This window comes from Falco punctatus (genome assembly GCF_963210335.1).
Source record: "Falco punctatus genome assembly, chromosome: 15".
NCBI classification, from domain to species: Eukaryota; Metazoa; Chordata; class Aves; order Falconiformes; family Falconidae; genus Falco; species Falco punctatus.
Window position 1 is genome coordinate 3,044,941 of NC_137595.1, and position 21,470 is coordinate 3,066,410.

At 38.2% G+C, this 21,470-nt stretch overlaps 1 protein-coding gene across 3 annotated transcripts in view; it reads left to right on the plus strand.

The window, feature by feature from the left end:
* Positions 1–15,175: 15,175 nt before the first annotated feature.
* LOC308053679 (connector enhancer of kinase suppressor of ras 2-like) overlaps positions 15,176–21,470 on the plus strand; it is a 212,566-nt gene continuing 206,271 nt past the window's right edge. For 2 of the 3 annotated variants that reach the window (XM_080365214.1, XM_080365215.1), the window contains exon 1: positions 15,196–15,524. In XM_080365214.1, the coding sequence (XP_080221340.1) occupies positions 15,458–15,524 (67 nt within the window). In that variant the 5' untranslated portion in view covers positions 15,196–15,457. Of the gene's footprint in view, positions 15,525–21,470 lie in introns of all 3 variants that reach the window. The other variant, XM_080365216.1, reaches the window with a different exon arrangement.

The window sequence follows — 21,470 nt, forward strand, 5'->3', positions numbered from 1 at the left end:
CCGTGTTCCCAGGGCTTATGCGCTACAAGTTCTAACAGGTCTCCATTCATCAGGGTAACAGTGCTCGGACTCTTGTCCTTGAGGCCTTGCCTTACAGCTGGCAGAGGCTGCCCAGAGCAGCTGTGGGTGCCCCATCCCTGGGGGTGCTCAGGGCCAGGCTGGACGGGGCTGGGGGCAACCTGGGCTGGTGGGAGGTGTCCCTGTCCCTGGCAGGGGGTTGGGGCTCGGGGGGGCTGTCAGCTCCCTCCCAGCCCAAACCAGGCTGTGATGCTCTGATTCTGTGAACTACTAAACCAATATAAACCCCAGTATGAGCCCTTTGGACCTCTTGCTAAACACATAGCCTTCGCATGACCTTCACGTGTTTCCAAAAGTATAAGATCAGCTAAAAATGCCAGTTCTGGTACTGCCAAATCGAAGCAGCTAAGGAAATCCATGAGGCAGCTTCCATCCATGCTGAATTGATCGGTCTATCAGTTTGCAGGTGAGAGTTCAAAAGAAGGCAAAGAGTTGCAGCCTTTACTGAATAATCCTGTAGTTCACAAGGCAGCTGGCACCACAACTGTCATACAAAGGACACATTCCACACTACAAAAGAGCACTACTGCCTTAAAATTTTTAGGCTGCAAATTCAAAGTGTTTAAATTCTTCCTCACCTTTCATTCAGTATCACAATTAACTCCACCATCTGCCATCTTCAAAAGGCTGGCTGTATGTCACACTGATACGCCTCTTGACATTTTTGGAAGTGGAAAATCAGCTGCATTCCTGAGCTGTCAGTTCCTCAGTTTACTATTTTTTTTTAAATGTGAGAGTAGCAAGGGTTTGGGTTGTTTGGTTTGGTGTTTTTTTGGTTGTTTTGTTTTGTTTTTCTGATCTATAGGAAAACACATTTTCATCCTTAACTATTTCACAAAAAATATTTTCTGCAAATATTTCTAAGAGGACAGTATGATCCCTCAGGTATGGTGAGACCAAGTATATCAGGTGAAGTGTCCTTCGTGGGAGAGAGCCATTGTCTTTTGTAGATAAAATATTCTACATTGTTCGATCCCATAGCATCACATATATTTTGCCAAAAGAGTGTAAGATCAAATCTTATCACAGACTGCTATCACTCATTAGAAAATTATCCTATTAAGAAATATGTTTACAAAGTTTACAAAGTAATCTTCCATCTTTGTCTTTGAGATAACAGTAAAATTGAAGTACTGATGGTTTGATGCCAAATAATTTTCCCTCTATGCTAACCCTATCATGTTATTTTATCTACGTATAGAGGAATTTGTTTAAATGCAAATTACTTGTTTCATGAAAGAGGACAGTGATTTCAAAGCTTTGCAGGTGCTTTTGTATTAATCGTTGTATGTTTAAACAATTTCTTGTAAAGAAGTCCCACTTGTGGTAGTACTGCATTATTGTTTCCAACCTGTTTTGCTTCCTCCATAGATATAATCTTGTTTAATCTCAGTCCAGATAAAATGTAATGATGTAACTTCAAAGGGAAGATTTTTTAAGAGGAGGGAAAGGTTATATAATTTTCCCTATCGCTGCCATCTGTCTACTCACAATGTAGTTTGTACTGTTGGGTTCCTAATAGATGCTTCTTCTTGAACAACCACATCTGGAAAATGCCCTTTTATCTCCTTTGAGTTAAGACAGGATGCCAAATCTTTTTTAGATACAGGCCTAGGCACTGTCACCCATGCTTGTTATGATAAGGCAATGCTGCTGTGGTGATGCACTTGAAAGCAGCATTTGGTGCAGAAATAGAGTTGTCTCCTTTTTAAAGCAAGATAAGAATACAGGAACACAGGACAAATGTGTTGGATTGTATCAAAAGCCTTTTTAGCTAATATCCTGTCCCGGACAACGGCTGATGGTAGATGTTTTGTGTTAAAGGAGTAACTCACATATAGAGTGATCTGCTCATTTGTAATTTAAGCAATCAGTATTTTAGATGATAGAAATACTGTGTTTGTCATGTTTTAATGCACCCAAGGTGACCTGTGGGAATTTGAATTCCCTGACAGCATCAATGTATTGCTGACCAGAGAATTTCCAGCTATGAAACCTTAATTAATGTTAATCATCAGTGTTCATCAGTATCAATAACTCCTTTTGATCTCTGTATTTTCCAGTGAAAAATCTGTATGTCATTATGCATTTCATACATTTAATTGCAAAATAATAGTAATAATACATTTTACACTCACATGGACATTTTGATTCATTTTTCCCCCAAAATCTTCTGTCTTAGGAATCCTGTTGCTTCATCCAATACAATTCTTCATCACTTATTCTCATGCCACCTTATTTTTCCCCATAGAGTAAATAGAATCAAAGATCAGAAAAGCACTGGTAAACTTTAAAACAAGTCCGTATTTAAGGCTTCATGTTTCAGTAATCTCATTAATATGTCCTTTTTGTTATCAGATAAATTTTAGCAGAATATTTTATGTTATTTGAAATTACTATAAACTGCTTCGCCTGTAGTGGCATACACAAGGATATGTGTGGTCAGCCCACTCTTTTAAATGCAACTGAGACCTGTAGTTTGGAGTATGTTGCCCTTCCAGCATATGCTCAAATGCAATGGTTCTGAATCAGAATAAGGTCTGCACCTTATTCTTACGATCTTCTGCTGGTTAGTCAGCTTGTCACTTGGTTTCCTCTAAAATTATCAATAGAAAACTCAAACAAATGTGATTTTTGTGTGGAAACTGTCATTAAGCACCCAACAACTTGGGTTATTTAAGTACATATATGGGTAGATGGATAGCACTGATTTATGAAAGTGTCTTAGCTTACTTGGAATGACTCAAAAAAATAATTTAAATTAACAATTTGAATTAGAAAAAGTGCAGTGGCATCTGGAAAGAGCAGACAGGCGTACATACTCATGTCTTTCTGATTTTCTTTCTTCTCCCAGCCCCGTGGCCCAGGGCCGCCTGCCAGCCCCCCTGGGCACCTTTGGCCCTTCTGTGAGACCCTGCCCTGTGAGGAGCACCCGTTTCTCCTGGCCCCCGGGAGCAGCTGCCTCCACTGTGTCCTAACACATATCAAGAGTAAAACAAGCTCTTTGATATAATATGGGAAAAAATAGTAGCTGTTAGCAGTCTATTTCAATAAAGATCCAAAAGCAAAAGTATCAACAATCTGTCATGCTACATAGCTGATGGATTTGCTTAGCAGACCTAAATCACTGTGTTTATCTTGGATTCACAGCTAGTGAAAGGGTGTAGTGTGCTGCAAGCCATGGAGCTTAAGCTCCATTAACCACTTGATTTCTAACTCTGGGAATTAAAAAAATAGAGAGTGAAGCAGTGGTCAATGCAACATCATACTTCTACAATTTCAGAGGAAGCAGTACTTCAAAGCAGTTTGTTAACAGCAATGTGAAAACTGGACTACAAAGGAGATACCAAATATCACTTTATTAGCTAAGGGAAAACAAGGCAATGAAAGAAAGCAGCGAGTGTCTTGAAGAACTGGCATGCTTCGGAAGTATAAAGCACGGAAATAAATAAATTAACAGTTATTGTCATCAATCAGATGCTGTAGGTACAGCCCAGCAAACAGCATGTCTCTTATGCTTTGTGGTAGGAGAGATATCCTTTGTACGTACTAAAAAAGGGGAAAGGTGGCTTTGTGCCATGCCGCAAACATATTTTTCCCTGAGCTACTTGATATATCTACAGACAGGGGTCGATATTGTGCAGGTATGTCACATAGTTTGCAAAAGCAGTAGCGTAGCACTGTTCCCAGGTTAATTATCTATGCCCTTCAGCAAGGATTAGAAAAGATTTGAAAGCATCTAAAGCCAGGGAGGATTCAAGAAAAGCAAACAGCCCAACTTCTGTGGCAGACTCTATTGCCAGGGATTCAACTTAATCGGGATCTGTGTCAGCTGCATTGATAGGCCTTCATGTAAGTCATTTCATTCTAGGTAAACATTTGCAAATGAAACCTTTGTGTTTGTAGTGTCATTTGGGAAAGGGAAAAAAAGGAGTATCTTACTAGCAATATTGTTATCTGAACTCTACAGAAACATTCAGACCTTTCAAACTAAATGTCAAGTTGTTCCTATTGAGTCAAATTCTTGCAAATTTAAGCTAATTAGCATAACCACTTTCCAAGTCAAACCAGGTCCTTATGCTTTGCTTAAGTGGTATTAATATGTGAATACATTCTGATTGACTCGGCCAGGCCATCGTTTTTATGCCTGTAGGAAGAGAAGGGGAAGTTATGAGCCCGAATGATTTTCTACTTCAGGCAACAAAATTCCTCATGGACATAAATGTAACTTGACTATGGTAATTTTTGATACAGAATTATATTATTTTCCTAAGCCACCTGGGAAACATGATCCAGATGAAACTGTGTTTTACTTGGAGATTTGGTGTGGACACAAAGGATTCATATTATATTTCTAAAAACTGTTCCTGATAACTCTTTCCACAAAATTTATTTAAGCACTTGAATGAATGTGAAAGAAGCCCAGGATAAATATCCTCCAGTTAACTTGAATAAAGCACTTGAATCAAGCAAGATTTGCAAAGGTACTCTGAGCCTATGGAGACAGAAGTGTAGCAAGTGGGAAACAAGGAGGTTGTAGGATCACGAAAGGATCCCCTATTTCTAGAAAGACAGGAAAAACATGAGCCACAATTCTTGAGAAGTTTTGATGACAGTGGTATTTTAACAGCAAAATAATTAACTTTTACATTCTATGTTAGAATTCTAACCAGGACAATGTCCTAGCAGAAAAGTTCATCAGAGTTGTATTAGCAACCAGTTTACAAGACTATTTGCAATAAACTAATATATTTCAAATTTAAAGTTTTTTCTGTCACTTTATTGCAGCTCAAAATGATACGTATTTTTGTTTAAGTGTGAAATCATGTAATTTAGAATTTCAGTGGAAAAAGCTTTCAACAGTTTTCAGCCTAAACTGTTTTTAATTGTAGCATTTTCTGTGAATAAGTGAAAATACGAAAATGAATTGTGCTGTGAAAACCAATAAAACAGTTTGCCCCAGGACATTATAAATATCTGTATATATCAGCAGAACATTCAATTAACATGAAAAGTGTTGTGCTACGTTTTGTGATGATGTAGTGTGAGAAACCAGTAATATAACAAAATTGGTGAGCTATAGAAAAGATGTAGGAACGTCCTTAGAAAGATACATGATTGTAGGAATGTAGACATTTATTAAAAAGGTATGATGCAGAAATGTGATGAATGTGGCACTTCATCAGTAAAATGTGCAGGCAGCATTAAACATAAGTAATGGTGCGTTTTTTAGTTTAGAATGCAAAATGAATTTATAAATAATATATGGAATTAGTATTAATAGTTTTACAGATAGATGAATGCAATCAATACTTTTTCTAACTTGTTCAGATTAAAGACAGCTGAACAGTTACTCCCCTTCATCAGAGTTAAGAACATGTTCAATGAGTAGCTTATATGATGAAGAGTTAATATCCTGAGATTAGCCTTGGAGGAACTGTATTGAAGAGGGAGATAATGGAATGTACAGCTTGGACTTTTATTTACACTTGAGCTTGGTGCTGCAGGTGTGAGCGAAAATGCCTACAGCCAGCACCTCTTACCCCTCTCTGCTGCTCGCGTGCTGCAGCACTGTCTGCAGACTCACATCACCCATCCCAAATGAAAGAGGAAATTGGCACCGAGTTCAAAGGAAGTGCGGAGGTAGAAGATGAGCTGAGGCAAGCAGTAGGAGCCCCGGTCTCAGCTCAGCCTAGGGAGAAGGTTTTGAGCTACGTTTATGATGTTTTATTTTAATCTCCCTAATAATAAAAAACAGACTCAAGAAGGCATGAGGACTGGAAGCTGACTCCAGTCTGAAAATAAAGTGAAATAGTCACTAAAATCATCGAGCTCTTCCAGACAGAAGGCACAGGGCCTTGTCTACAGGGACTGTGAAACAAGGGTCAAGTTCTTAACAGGTTTCTTGTCTGTCTCACCTTTTCACAACACTGGCTCACAGTGCTAACCACCTACCGAGAGGTTTTGTAGCCAAAAATTGCTGCTGCTGCTGCTGCTACTGCACTGAACTTAATAAAAACACAACAACTTGAACTGCAGGATATGTTTTCCTTCAGAGAAAACCTTTGTCCTGCAGCTGGTGGCCTGAATTTGACTGGGAAACTAATACAAGCCTGAGGAACAAAACCAGTAAAACTCAGTGACATAGGGAGTGCTGATGGACATGTTGCGGGACTCCAGGGGCAAGGCTTGGTCACGGTCATATCTGTGTTAAAAGGGTCTTGGCTCCTTTCTTTAGGATTGGGTATTTTGATACTTGCAGGCATTAGGGAGCATTTCTAATCATTCTCACAGGCCAAACAAGCCCCATTAAAACAAGAGCTAAAAATGCAGGTTTCTCTCTCTCTGAAGAGTCTGTGAAACAGAAGACAGATTCCTTATAGAGACCTGAAAAGAAAACAGCTGTTACAAGGGCTTGGATGGCATGGGTCCTAAGGAAACACTCGGTAGTTTGGCTATCATCAGAAATCAGAGAGTATTTAAAGAACTGCTGTAACTGTTGAAGAGCCCTGAAACAAGGAAAGATCAAAAGACTCTCCCCAGATTTTAATGGCGGGGCTGTGGATGGTCTTTGTTGGCTGAAGACCATAATGTTGAGACTGTCTTTCTCTCACGGAGAGTGGAAGGACTACGTCTGGCTGCAGAACCGTCGAGACAGCCAACAGAAGGAAGGAAACGCTGCGGGTCGGGAGGGGGGAGGCGAGTAGGATCTGCAGATGGCAGGGGGTTTATGACGGCTATTACTATAAACAAGGCTTCTGGATGGCAGGTCTTTATTTTGGATCTGAGCTCATGCAATTTTAACTACAGGAGAGTGAGAGAGAAATGAATGACTCTGAAACACAGCTACAGAGCTTTCCAGTTCTTGGTAATTTATACCTACCCCTTGCTTGATCAGAGCCCATATTGTCAACATCACCAAATGGTTTCAGGTTGTCCAAATGCATTCTTAAGAGAAAAGGAAAACATGATGTTGTTTGCTTCCTGAGCTTATTTAAAAATAAAGCTGCCATTGCATATAAGCGAGAACAGAGCTGTGTGGAATGGAAAGAGCAAGGGAAGAGCCCTGGCGAATTACAGGAGGCAAGCTAGTTGCTAGTGCAAAGGTTCCTGGTTAGGAGCAAGGACCATGCTGCTGGATTGTAATGGAAAACACGACAGGACATATCACCATCATCTTCCTGGTCTCTTTAAATGTCAAAGTGAGTTAATTTGGGGAGACAGGCTGAAAGGAAGAGACCTTTTTATTCTGCATCCTCTTGTTTTAGTGTTTCACTTGTGTCAGTGTATTACTACAGAGAGAATGAAAAACTTCCAGCTCTGCATTTAAACCCTAAATTTCATCTACCAGTCATTCACAGATTATCAAGAGCTGTATAGGAAGCTTCACGTATTAAATTCTCTGAAGTAAACACGGTGAAGGCTGCAGCAAATGTTTTGATGTTAGGTTAGCCTGGCAGGTATTGGCGGTCTACATGAATTTTCTTTCTCTAGCTTTCAGATTATTATATCTCTTTTTCTGTTCATAATATAAAGGAAACAAAAATTTTGGCTCTAGTCACGTGCTGGGAATATCTCTGTAGTCACTGCATAGCCAGCCCTCCAAGCAAATATTTAGTCTAACTAAACATTATGAAAGAAACAGCTACTGGAGTATAAAGTAGGAGGCATAATCTCTGAGGTTTTAACCAAGGCATTAGAAAGACCTAATAATAGCAGGGCTTTGCAGAGATGCTAAGATAAAGAAAAAGCCATGTTGAGAATGCCTTGAAGAAAAGCTTTGCCTGTCACCAGTCACTTGGCAATACGAAAGACAAATCACACAGAAAAATGAAGATGGCATAATAATAATTGTTAGAATCTTATGAATTTGACATTCCCTTTTCAGCACATCCTAAGTGACCCCATCGGATATCTCTGCAAGGCAAAATGACTCTTTTAATATTTAAGCCCATGTTCAAATATTTCCATAAGGCAAATTTTACCATGGGGTGCTGAAGAAGAAGATGATGATGAAGTGCAAAAGAATAAAATGTCTTTTCTCAGTGGAATCCTTCTCCACGTCATTGCCTAGATTGCACCCGGTGCTCTCCTGTATGATTGAACTTGAGCTTGTCTCTCCTCTGCCACCACAGTGAGTGTCCCTCAATGGCAAAGCAAGTCCCATTTGCAATGTTGCTGGATTGTTTTCTTCAAATAATAAATGTTACAGAGAATATACAGACAAAGTTCCCTGAAGACATTAGAAAAATCTACAGGCAATTTTGTTTCAAAGCCTACTTTCCAACCAAATAATGAATAACAAGGGAATCTGGTATCAATAGTTTGGAAGTTTTATTACTGTTGTCGAGTTTCCCGTTATTGTTTTTTTCCAAAGTAATATGGTTTACCTAATGTAGTGAGAAGCAGATGGTTTGCTGCTTATAAGCAGTTATATCTTGCAGAGGAAATATATTGAACACTTTTTCTGTTTTTATCAAATAAATATTTTCCATGTATTTACTAGAAGAGGGGGAAGGGCAAATATAAATTATATTGTATGCAAATGATTATGGATATATTGACAGGAAATGAAACATATTGTAATAATAAATATTCTAATATTTTGTTTTCTTAAAAGAAAAGAAGCTAGAGTTAACAGCTGCTCAAATTTTAAAATTCAGAAATGCAAAGATTTTAGTGCCAAAAAGAAGAGTTATGAAAATGTAGTCTATCAACACCTATATAACACAGGCTGTTGATCCACATGTAATAATATTGACATCACACTGACGATTTCTGTTAAGCTGGAACTTATTTTGGAAAGAGTTTGTCCAGCTTTGCCTGCAGAAAGTCTTATGTTGACCCTGTGACTGTTGATACTATAAGCCCTGTTTTGGAAAATTGATTTACCAGAGTGAACCCATTCTGAACGTACAATTGTCTGCCCAATGCAGCAGGATCTCTCTGAAGGTAGTAAGTTGTATGTGAGACTCAAATAGACTTTCTGTAAGATATTTTCCTGTTTCTCCTTAATTAAGTTACATTATCCAGTCAATTCTGAATTTAGCAGAACTTTATAGTTTTTCCCAGAGGAGTTCTGTGTTAAAAAATTATAACAAAGGATCTTTCTGCAGTTTTTCCCTGTTTACCAAACTGATGATGGCAAACTGAAGAGAAAAATAATGCAGACAAGACACCTGTATCACCAATGCTCTCTGTTTTCCAGCAGCTTAGTGTTAAGATTTGCCCAGATATCTTTATCCTTGTGAAGTTTATTCTTCCGTGGAAGAAGCTGTGACTAGTTCTGGTGGTACAAGTCTCTGTATGAAAGCATCCTTTTCCTTGGCAAGGTAGAAGTATATTTGACAGGCACTTCTTCAAGGTACTTTCTTCTTGTGCCTATGCTTTGAAGATTGTCACAGTGATTCACAGATTTGAGCGTGCCCTCTTATTTGGAGCTGTTTGGAAGACTGTAAACATGCTGGCGATATTAGCAAGCAGACTAAAAACAGACGATCCTGTTTCCCTTAATATGAAAACATTTCAGTATTCTCTGCTCAGAAAAACATTTGCAGTCCTAGTCAAAGCAACACATGGTTCAGCTTCCATGGGAAAAATTTATTCCAGTTGTAACTTCACAATGTATTCACTGAAGTCAATGGATTTATATTACAGAAGAACTATATTATTTATGTTCCTTTATTGTACAGTTTTAGATAACTTTCACATTAACACACTTTGGGTACATTTAAAACTCTGGTTATGGCTGCAAAAAGTGATAATTTTTTACCAGAGATATGTAATCTAGAGGATCCATCGTATATAAACTACAATTGATGTTAGGGAATTTCAAAACACCTAAAGGGTGATTTCTGAAAAAAGATGATATGATAAAAGTGATGGCAAGATAGGATGAAATTTGCACTGCCTCTGTCCATACTATACGTGTTTTGCGGCTAAATAGAGAACTTCAGCCTCAAGAGGTGTCACAGTAGGAGCTTTTGTGAACACTAAAATACTCTAAGAAAACAGCACTGCACAAAAACATCTCAGTAATGTCAAAACATATTTTTTAGGAAGTGATTATGAAATAATTTCTTGATAGTCCTGAAAAACTGAATACTACTTGCATTTTTGCAATGTTAGTCCTGCTTTCCAAACCATTTGTTAAGGGCATTTTAATACCAAATTAATGCAAGATATCATATATTATCACTAACACACATTAATATTAACAGTTATATCACCTAATGGAGCATGAAAAACATACATTTCTAATGCAGCTCCATGTAAAAACTGGAATATCAATACAGTACCTGTGACTGAATAGCAGAGACTACAGTGGGTTCCTATGCGAAATGCTATAAATTCTTGTAACAATAAATACCAGAGGTAAAAATTAACCACTTGCTTCCTATCTTATAAGCCAAAAATTTATTGCTTTCAAAGTTCAAAATTTTCATACACTTCACCTTGCTGAGAGTGGGTGCAGGTGAAGTCCCACGGTAATGCTTCCACCCATCATTACAGCTTAATCAAGAAAGAAGCCTTGCAGGTGACAGAAACTCCTGAGTGCCCACAGAGGGCAAGGCGCTGCTGCTGCTGCAGGGCTCGGTGCTCACCGTGGCAGGTGCCTGGCTCCACGGCTGAGCACCAAGTGCGGTGCCAGTAGATGGCACTCCAGAATGTCTAACACCACCGTCACTCGGGGCTCTGCGGCCCCGGCTGGCTGGAGCAGATGTCCTCTGCTGCCAGCCCCTGACTGTGGGCAAGATCCCAGAGAAAGGCAAGTGAGGGCTAATGCCTCCACAGGGCAAAAATACCTCCCAGCACCAGCTGGTGCATATGTTGGAGAAGACAGAGCATACACTCGCTGAGTATATCCAACCTATTTCAAAAGCAGGATCGATCTGTCATGTAGCACTTTCTTGTTGATGCTTGTTGGGAGTTGGGAGCGGTCCTCCCTTTTCCTTACGGCCCTCCTATGGGCCGTCAAGGCACAGGCAACTGCCTCCAGCTCTTCTGAGCTTAGGTGGGGACAGCAACACCCAACCCTTCAGCTTGTAAACTCAGAGTTAAATAAGGCAAAGGTTTTGTAATTAAATAGGAAGGTCTGTTGATCCCTATCACAAATGTAAGCTGGGGTTTTTGTTCCTCCTAGCACAAGCTGTTCTCCTACAAACTCACCAAAGGCAGTTTTCTTGCCCTCCATCTTTGAGACAAGTCTTGAGAGTTGATGCAAAGAAGAGACTGTGTGAAAGCAGCATCAGGCAGAACCAGCCTAGAATGCATCTGATCAAAGCTAATAATTTTGTTACATTCTGTTTTTTAAAAATCTTTTTCACAAAAAGCAGCTGTATAATACATGGATATTATATGATAAAAAACTGTAATGATAACCAAGATTTCAACAGTAATTTCCTTAGAGGTTTTGCACATATTTCTATTAATAATTTAAATTATAGATGTCCTAAGATGTAATATTACATACCACTTTTTCAGGGCTGTCATGACTGATTTAATCTGAAGCTGCATGCTTATGTTTTCCATAATGGCTATCAAATGCGATGTCAAGATTTTCTTAAACTAACCTGCTTATAAAGGACTGACTTCACAACATACAGGTTATTTCTTCATCAAAGAATATGAGAATAATTGTTACCAAATGAAAACTGCAAGAAATGTATGATTGCTCTAAGTGTTATACTGACTGTGTTACCAGGTTTGAGCATAATCATCAATTGGAAAGTTATCACTGGCCATGAAATACACAAAAACATTTAACTGCCTCCTACAGTGACCATGAAAAAACAGAGAATGATGGTTTAATTAGTAATCCTGGAGATGCCAGGCAGTGCTGAAAAGCTGAACTGCCAGCATTATTGCGGTGAAGAAGAAAGGACTCAAAACCTTTCCACCAGTCTGTTCAGCCTTAGGCCTTCGCTGTCAAAGATGATAGCCGTGATTATGGTTGAAATTACCAGATTATTTTATATAGGCCTTTGACAACAAGGTTGCATCATATAGTGAAAGGTCTGTTTCGTTTCTCTGTTTCAAATGCCTTATTTTGCTCTGATGCCTATGCAGACTTCAGTCAGAAAGTATTTCTCATTTACATGACCTAGATAGAATAATAGTGAGAAAGACGTTCCTTGATCTTATTTTCTCTTGATTTGCTATATTCAGCCTGGAAGAAAAACATAGTCATGGGAATGCATTGTTTCTTTTATGTGGGTATTAGGAAGCAATGCTAGGTAGATTGGGGGACAGATCTAGGCAGAAGCCTTGCAATAAATGGACAGAAAAACATGTGGAATAGCTGTAAGGATTACAGTTTTGCTTATTTTTTAGAAAAGTTCCTTGTTTAGTGACTTTTCAAACTTGATTTTACTACAGTGACCTATAGCTGACAATAAGTGAAGCTAGGTTATTGAACTCTAGCACAGCTATGTTTAGAACCGTGTCAGTAATAGGGATGATAGCTAGGTGCAATGGGTGGCTTATTCCATGATTACTCATTTCAGAGTCATTACCTCAGCTGGCATACTGGACAGCCTATATTAAAAAGTGCTATGAACTGACTTGAACTGTGGTTACAGAAATAGTCTGAACACATCTTGACTCCATTTGGCCTTAGCTATTGCTCAGTTGTATCCATTACTGAGGTCTGTGGTCCGTCACGGGCTCCTTCTCTCATCTAGACAAGGCTTGCCATGTTTCTGTGACATCCTCATATGACAGAGTGTGAGAAATAAATCTGGCTTGAAATAACAAAACAAGAATCAAAGGAAATACGCAGGTACCACCATCCACAGGTTGCCATGATGAACATAACCACGAGATAAGTTAAAGGAACATTTGTCTGGGTTTAGAATGGTTCGTAACAAGCTATGGCTAGGCACACCAATTTATGCAATGGATAATGAAGCTGAATAAGTTGTCTGCTCAGGAAGGAGAGAAACAGAGTTACCATTTTTGACTTTAAATATTTTATTTCAAGAAGTAGAAGAAAAAGCAGACAGTTGTCCAGAGGGTTGTAGAACCCCAAAATACAGACAAACTGTGACTTGTAATAAAGAAAAACAGAGGAGATTATCTAATACTAAAAGTCTTTCAGATAAATTATAGTTCCAGCCTGAACTAGCATCATGGTGGTGAGCAACAGTATGAATAAATGAGACTGCAAACCATGTTTGTGGTGAGGAGCCTCAGTAACAGGACATGAGAAAGTTTTTTAAAAGTTCTCATTCTGAAAATGAAAGTACTGATTCCAAAATAATAGTTTGGGGCCTTTTTTTGTCATCCAAGGATAATTAAAATGAACGGAAGTATTCCCACTGACATTGATGGACTTTGAAATCAGGCTCCATCCTCTTGCAAAAGTATGTCACAATATAAAAAACCCTGAAGTCTGCCCAGTCACGCACGGGTAGGAAATATAACACAAAAGGACATTGACAGAATGTCTGTCAAATTACAGGAATTAGGGAAATAGTCCAAACAACCATGAATGAAGATTATTTTGTCTAATTGTATCCAAATACTAAATTCATACACAACATAGCTTATCTCAAGTTCTTCCATGCTTGTATTGAACTTAAAGGAATTTAAGAGGTGATCATTGTGTGAAAAAAATTTTAAGAAAGCAGAGCTCCAAAACAAACAGCTTTCCAATAACTAACAGAAATACTTATTCTGCATTATCTCAGTTCCAGTCCAATATTGTCTAAAAAGAGAAGTATTGTGTGTTTGAAGTCTTTGTCATTATTATGTCCATTATAAGCAGTCAGCTATTTAGACAGAACTAAAGCTACTGAAAGTAGTCTCCCAAAACTCACAGAGGAAGCTGACATGCTGTTCAGCTGCAAACAGCTTTCTTGAAGGAGAATTGATGTGAATCCTTTTGTAAAGGAGATCTGTACTCTGAGCACTCAAAATACATCATAGAATACTAGTTTTACTACTTCCCAAAGCAAAAGAAAAATAAAAAAGGTTAGAGTGTAACACTGAACTGAGAATGGTACATCTCTTCAGAGACATTTCAGGGGGAAAAAAAGGATGCCTCTCTGCATCCTTATCTGTATAGATTTAAGGAAGAACTGTGAAACAGTATAGCATAAATATTCCATTTGTATTTTATGTTCCGCCATGTAAGAAAGAGGGAACAGTTCTCAGCCTGGGTAAATTAACACAGCCCAGCGGAGTGAGGCAGACATGGTATCAGTATCATCTTCTTACCCTTACTTGGAGCACTACAGGAAGAAAAGGCACAGATGAAAGATTACTGAAAAGAAAGGTGGAACTGCTTTGTTCTGTCTCTTTTTCTGGAATCTGAGTTTCTCCCCCTAAGATAAAATAGTGAGGCTGCATATCTCAGACAATGGATCAAACAGAAAGCATGCACCTCTTCAACCACATGATGCAGAACTTGTGCTGCTTGAGGTGCATAGAGTCACAAATGGGTCCAAAAAGCACTGTTTGGCACAGTTCATTAAAATGTTTCACCTTCATCTTATGAAAGGGTAGTAAACTTTGGTATTGGGAATATTTTAAACATATTTTTTTTCCCTAACAAAAGGGAGAGATGATTTATGGTCCCAGTGCTTTGTATCAAAATGCTTGCTATACTCATCTATATTAAAGTGCTGTAGTAGTAAAAAATTTACTCTTTGTTGCTGTCATTCTTTCACTCTGAAATGAGCAGCTCATAGAAGGAAATATATTGGCTCTGAATGTGGCCAGAAAAAAGAGTTTTCTTCCGATAGTTTTTTCTTGGGTAAGACTTTTTATACTGTGACATTCTGAATTACATGATTATATAGTGTAAGACTCCAGCAACATTTTGTATTGTAAAGATGGAGATGCTCAGCATTTTGCCAGATGCCAAGTGATATTCTGATATTTCTATCTTCACTTTAAACTGAGCGACAGTCAGCATATTCACAATGAAGCCAAGACAATCTGCTATCAAGTTACAGTAGTGATATTTTCCCTGATGAAGATCCCAGAGCTTGTTGGAATAAAGCTCCTTAAAACTCAGTATCTGGAATGGCTCCAGCTTGAATTGCTCTCTGTGTAATATAATTTTATATTTGTGCCAGTCTAATAAGTAGATCACTGGGTAGAGGCTTTTGTAAGTAAGTCTATACGTACTGCACCATTTCCTGGCTCTGTGCTCCAGCGTGTTGCAGGCTGTGTGCAGTGGGGGAGGTGCCAGAGCTGATCAAGCAGTGTAATTTTATACATTACTGAATCAGTGCAGGAGAAACCTGGAGGGACAAAGCATCATCTTCTTTGGACTGCACTGTAAAATCCTACAGCTCTCTTAGCTCAGCCATGCTCTGATACGTTTTTTCTCTCCTTTTTCTGATTTTGGTGTGAATGATAAAGTGATCTGATGATGGCTCTCGTTATGGAACCTATTAGCAAGTGGACGCCCAAGCAAGTAGTGGATTGGATGAAAGGTACGATCATTTATTACCATGTATTGTCTGTACTTTGGATCCTTGCAATTTACATATCTGTTCTTGCATTCTTTGTTTTGGGAAGAGTTTATTCAGTTTTAATAATCTGTATGCTGCTTTGCACAGTAGTTTTTAAAGACACGACTGAGGAGAGAGGCTGTTTAAGCTGTGCAGCGTGTTGTTGGAATTTGTGTCGAGAACTGAGTAGGAATCAAATGCATTTGTTGGTAAATGCAGACGCAAAGTGTTTGTGTCTCATAGCTCCATTATGCATTGCACAGTGTAACGTTATTATGTTTGGTTGCTTTAAATTTGCCCTGATTAGGTCTGTTTTGCTCATATCAGGTGATCTGATGCAGTGGCTGTGCAGCACTCGTGTGTAGTTTAGGGTACCACAAGAAGCATAAGGTACCGGTAGCTGGATTGAGGAATTCTGCTCCTTTTGTGGCATGCCCCGATTTCCTCAGAATTCCCAGCCGCTCTTGCTCGCGCCGCTGTTGTGTCCAATGCACCCGTGTCCCCGTCCGTCGCTGGTACCGTGGACAGTGCAGCCCGTGCCATGCGTGGGGTGCACGAGGGGGGAACGCGCAGGGCAGAGCACAGCTTCACTGGGGAAACTCTTCCCAATAACTTGACAGCAATGATGATTTCCCTGCACATTCACAGTTTCACAACACAGCCGTAAGCTGTGACATGTTTTGCCTTACAATGCTCAGCTGTGCTGCAAACAGACTGGGTTGGATGGGAGGGTGAGGAATTGTTCGTGATGATAAGTGGTTTATATTTCTCCAGAGTGGGGAAAAATGTATTTCCGCAGTAGGATGCATTAGTGTGGTTAATACATTGCTTCTGATGAGCTGTCTGTCTTGGAGACAAATAATTTCTGCTACAAAGGATCTCCATTATATAAGGAGAAGAGGTGCAAATTTTGTTTCTACGTTACTTATGGAAATAATTTCTTTAATGTGATTACTGAACTTATTTGAGGCTTGAATTGGATGCCCACTATAATATCTTAAAGCTTTCAAAGTATTATTGTTAATAATGGAATGGTTCTGATTTCATTTTGCTGAGGTACATCTCCATACTTAACTGAACTTAGGCTGCTTAGGGGCTCATCAGACACATTGCAATTATGAGCAAACTGATCTTTTGCAAACATACCGTATTATGAAACAATTGTATCCAGAGGAATGTATGTAGTTTGTTTCTCAGGTGTTTGTGAACTCAGATTAATTGGGAGGTCTTAAGCAGGTCATCAGGATGGATGCTGAAACCATTCCCATACTCCAATGTTATCATTTGAAATCAAATCCTAATGTATGTGCAGAGGAGAGTTTTCTGATCCACACCTTTATTTTCAGTACGTAAAAGGTTTAAGAGGTGGACAGATCATTATGCTATTTAAATTCATAATTCTAATTATAATGTAAACTAAATGTCAACATGTGTATAATACTTATTGCTAAATTTAAAAATACTTCCTGCTACTTTTTTATCCTTTCTGATGTAAACTAATTAGATCCTGGGTAATCCATAACATATGTAGTGCGTACCATGGGAAGCAAGAAGGTCATACAAACAAAAGGTTTTTAAATGTATTACAGTTAAATTTCTATACCATGACTGCATACTGCATCCATAGGGATGTCTGGAGTAGACAGTATTGTCAGTTGTGTGCCTCTGGGCTTAAGCATAAGTAAGTACAATGCAATGAACATCGAAGTATTTACAGGATAGGTATTTTCCTTGGTAATATGAGTGCTACAGATCCACAAACAGTAAAGGTGCCTATTTGTCCCTTTTTGCCATGCAGATATTACAAACCCCTTTTTTATCTGTGTTTACCTTTATAAATGCCTGCTTCAGTTGTAGCCAAAGAGAAGACCTAACACACACACAAATGGAAACATACCAGAATTAGTTTAAAACTACTTGTAAACACCTTATTTTACAAAAATCGCCAAATTGTGGCCACTCTTTGCCTGTAAATTAAATACAGTCTGTATGTCAGCTCCATTAGCTATAGTCATTCTGCTAAATAGTTGTTAATGCTTTAGAGGTCAAAGGTCTGCATGGGTAGTAATTTTCAAGTGATAGATAAGGTAGCTTTTACATATGTCTTCTATACTGAAAGGTACACTTCTCTGACAGCATTAAAAGATAAAGTAAAGACATTTTAGAAAAATTACCACTATATACCTGTGGAATATTTACTGTAGATAGCAACATGTTAATAAACAGAGTAACAAATATTGCAAGTGTACTATAACTTTTTTTGTGGCTTAAAAATATGTAGTCATTTAGTTTTATTTGTAAAGGTTGTAAATTCTAACATTTCATAGGGAAATGATAGTAATATGCATTTTTAACTTGAATTTATCCTAATTATTTAAGCTATCATAAGTTACTTTTTAAAGCTGTTAGCAAAGTATATGTTTTGATATTAACTAGCAGTGAGTACCAGCAACACCAAATAATTGAAGAGAAGATGGAAGAAAGGCACGGAAATTATGTTAATAGTTTGAGACCTGGCTACCCAGAATGCGTCCTGGTTACAGTGTGCTATTATCAGAAACAGCTGTAGCCTAAGCCCCAACCAAGAGGAGACACCCTTCTGTTGTTTTCCTTAAGGAAATGTTACTTGCCAAAAAAGTAAAAATTGGTAGGGTTTTAAGGAACGTTATTATGACAAGTTGGCATCTTGTGTTTTTCCACAGTTCCTTTCTCAGGAATGCATTCAACTGGAATTCAGCTTGGGAAATGAATCTGTGGGCAACCGGGAAAAGGCCATACAAGTCTTCAGAAATTGATTCTTGAGGTGTACAGAGGACCTAGAATTTAAGGCTCTAGATAACTTTGTGTTAAAGAAATTATCTTTATACAAAAATGTTTTGTAAAGTTTAGCAAATACACAGCAGAAGGCACTGTGGTTAAAAATAAAGTTTTCGAAGGAGCAGAAAGAATTGTGAAGATATTTTTAACAAGTTTTCAGGCACTATTCTTTTTTTCCCTGAATTTTCCAAAATTTTAAATTTCTCTAAATGGTTTTCACTTCAGAAAACCAGCACGTATTTCTCCCAGTATGTACCCATTTCTTACAGAACTTAAATGTTTTCCTGGGAATATATACCAAAAGCACCAGACCCCAAAAGCACTTTAAAAGAAAGAACTTTGCCTTGCTCAGATTTGTTGGAAAACGAATATTACCCATAAAGCTTGCAAGTAAATTAAGAAATAGAGTAGTTTTCTAACGTGGTCGTTTTTTCCTTTGATGAAGTTTAACATATTAACATGTGTAAATGACAAATTACAGGTCAATATTTACATCTGTAATGCTTCTGCCTGGAGACTTTGATTGCTTTTTGGTGTATAAACTTCCTGTGAATCTCTGTGACACTTTGCAGTTGCAAACAGGTTATCAGGGTGAGCACTTCTAAACCAAAGGCCATCTATTTTAGTATGCATGCATGCGCTACAGAAGGTAATCCTGTACAGAATTTGGGGGTTTGGGGGCACAGAGGGGAGGTATGAGGTCTTACGTCTGACTCTTATTTGCACTTAGAATTAATAAAAACATGATAGTTTGTGTTTTCATTGTAAGTACAGTCTAAAAGGTATCCTCTGTACTTTTGCAAATAACAGCACTTAAGATTTTGTGCTTCCTAAGTGAAGCAGTTTACAAGTAGGTCATTCAAAATGTGAACCCATTTACAGTGAAGTGACATCCCTGTCCAAATAAATACTAACTTCTCAGAACAATCAGGTGAATTGAAATGAAATACAATGCAATGACTACAGCTGTGACTTTTGAAGAACGGAATATTATTAAACAGCTGAAAATTAAAGTAGGAAATCAGTTATTTCTGAAGTATCTGTAAGCAATAACTCCACATGGAGTCAGTTATTCAAAATCTTGGGGACTGACAGTAAGGTTTGTCTGCCAACAGCCTGCAGTGGAGGTTTCTCTCATAATGAACGCTCAGCTTTAGATACTCATTTCACAACTGCAAGCCATTTTTTCTCCTTTAAATCTAGAATTTCTTCACTCTCAACAGGAGATACAGACATGAAAAAATAAAAATTAATTCAGTTGGTAAACTTATTAACTGTGCTGCACTGATCCTGTGCAGAATAATTATATGTTTAGCTGAAGGGTTTTCCTTAGCATGTAATTCCCTGATTTCAAGCTGGCTCATAAAAGAGAAAGGAAGGGAGGGTGGGGGGAGCCGAGAGCAGGGAATCTGATGACGTGAGTGGACTTGTTAGCATTCATATCACACAGGACTCCGGCAAACCCCTTCTTAGTCTCCTTTTGCTTTTTATTAGATCACTACCTGTTCTGTAGCAATATGTCATAACCAGGGAGTCTCCTCTATTTACAGAATGTAATATATAAAATCTTAGAGTGAGTGTACTGGAAATACAGCTAAATATGATGATCTACTGCAAAAGCAGCCTTATAGGTGCTGAGCTGGATGATGCTCACCTTCCTTGATCCCCCTTCATGACCTTAGAATCCCATAATGCAAGAACTCAACTTCACAAGATACAATTTGATACTTGAGTAGATAACCAAGGTCATATCTTACTTAGAAAAACATAGGTTTTATAACATCTTTTCAGTTCTGTCTGGAGACAAATAGGTTTGGTAGAGAACTGAGAGCCACAAATAGAGACGCCTTCAGAATTAACGTTGAATTTTCAAGTAGTTCTAAAGTAAAGGTTTCATCATTTTCTTTCTACTCTTACCGATTTCAAAACTGAAACAAGCAATTTACTGTTGTGGCTTGCTCTTGGATTACAGTGTTCCACTAGTACCACATTAACAATTGTCACTAGGAAGTCACTGAATCAGAATTCTCTGCAATTCCTCTCCGATTCCTCTTACAAGTTTCAGACTGTAACACTTGTTAGTAATACATTTTGGCAACAGCTGCTGAATGTTGTAAACTATTTGCTTTAAAAGGGCCAGCAGAGCACACCTCAGAGTTGACTACTTTGCAATATGAGTGGTTAAGACCGTATTTAAAGAAACAGGTCCCCAGTATTAGGTACAGTTGTGTTGGAAAAAACTGTCTGAGCAGGTTTGGCCATTTCCTTTGTAGGAGGTTTTAAACACAACCAAGAAGAGCTCAGATAAATGTCCCTCCAGAACGGTTTATGTACCAAGCCTGTCCACAGCAGAATGGCCTAATGTCTTCTCAAGGCTTTTGCCAGCTCAGACAAGGTCTTGGGACGGTTTCTTGCCTGTGTATGACCCTCACCTTTGAAGCATGTGAAATGGTCCCAAAGAGATTATAGCTCTAGCTTCCTTCTGGATATTTCATGGGTTGCATTTTCCAGAACACCTGTGTGAGAAGATTATCCTAGCTGCAGACATAGGTAGATACTTGGGATGAATCTGCATTTCAGATATTCTGAATACTTATGCCAAGGAGAAGATTGGAACAGGGGAGCAACTACAACTTATTTAGGAGACAATATGAAAAAATCATACACAAACTGTAATCTAAAAGTTCAAGATCTCAGCTTACTGTCTCTTGGAAAGGAAATCTAGCACAGACAAATTGCTCTCTCATGATGATTAAATATGGTATGAGGATACATTGGGTTTTGCTTTATTCTCTTCCATTTAATCTTTTACTTTCTCTGTAATTTTTTAATTTACCTTCCATTGTCTTGATTTTCTTTAAATTGTATTTCTCATTTTCTTTTAAAATATTTGCATATAGCTAAGAATTAATATTTATAAAAGTTACTGGCCAAAAGTCCTGGCAAGCTTAGTCATATTTTTGCTATCACCTACTGTACACAAGGAAAATGAAAGCAGATACAGTCAATATTGACTATAAATTGTAAGTAATAAAAGTATATATATAATGTTTAGACATAGCAGGGAAAATATTTTACTCTAGTGAAAACCAACTCAGAGACAAAGTATTC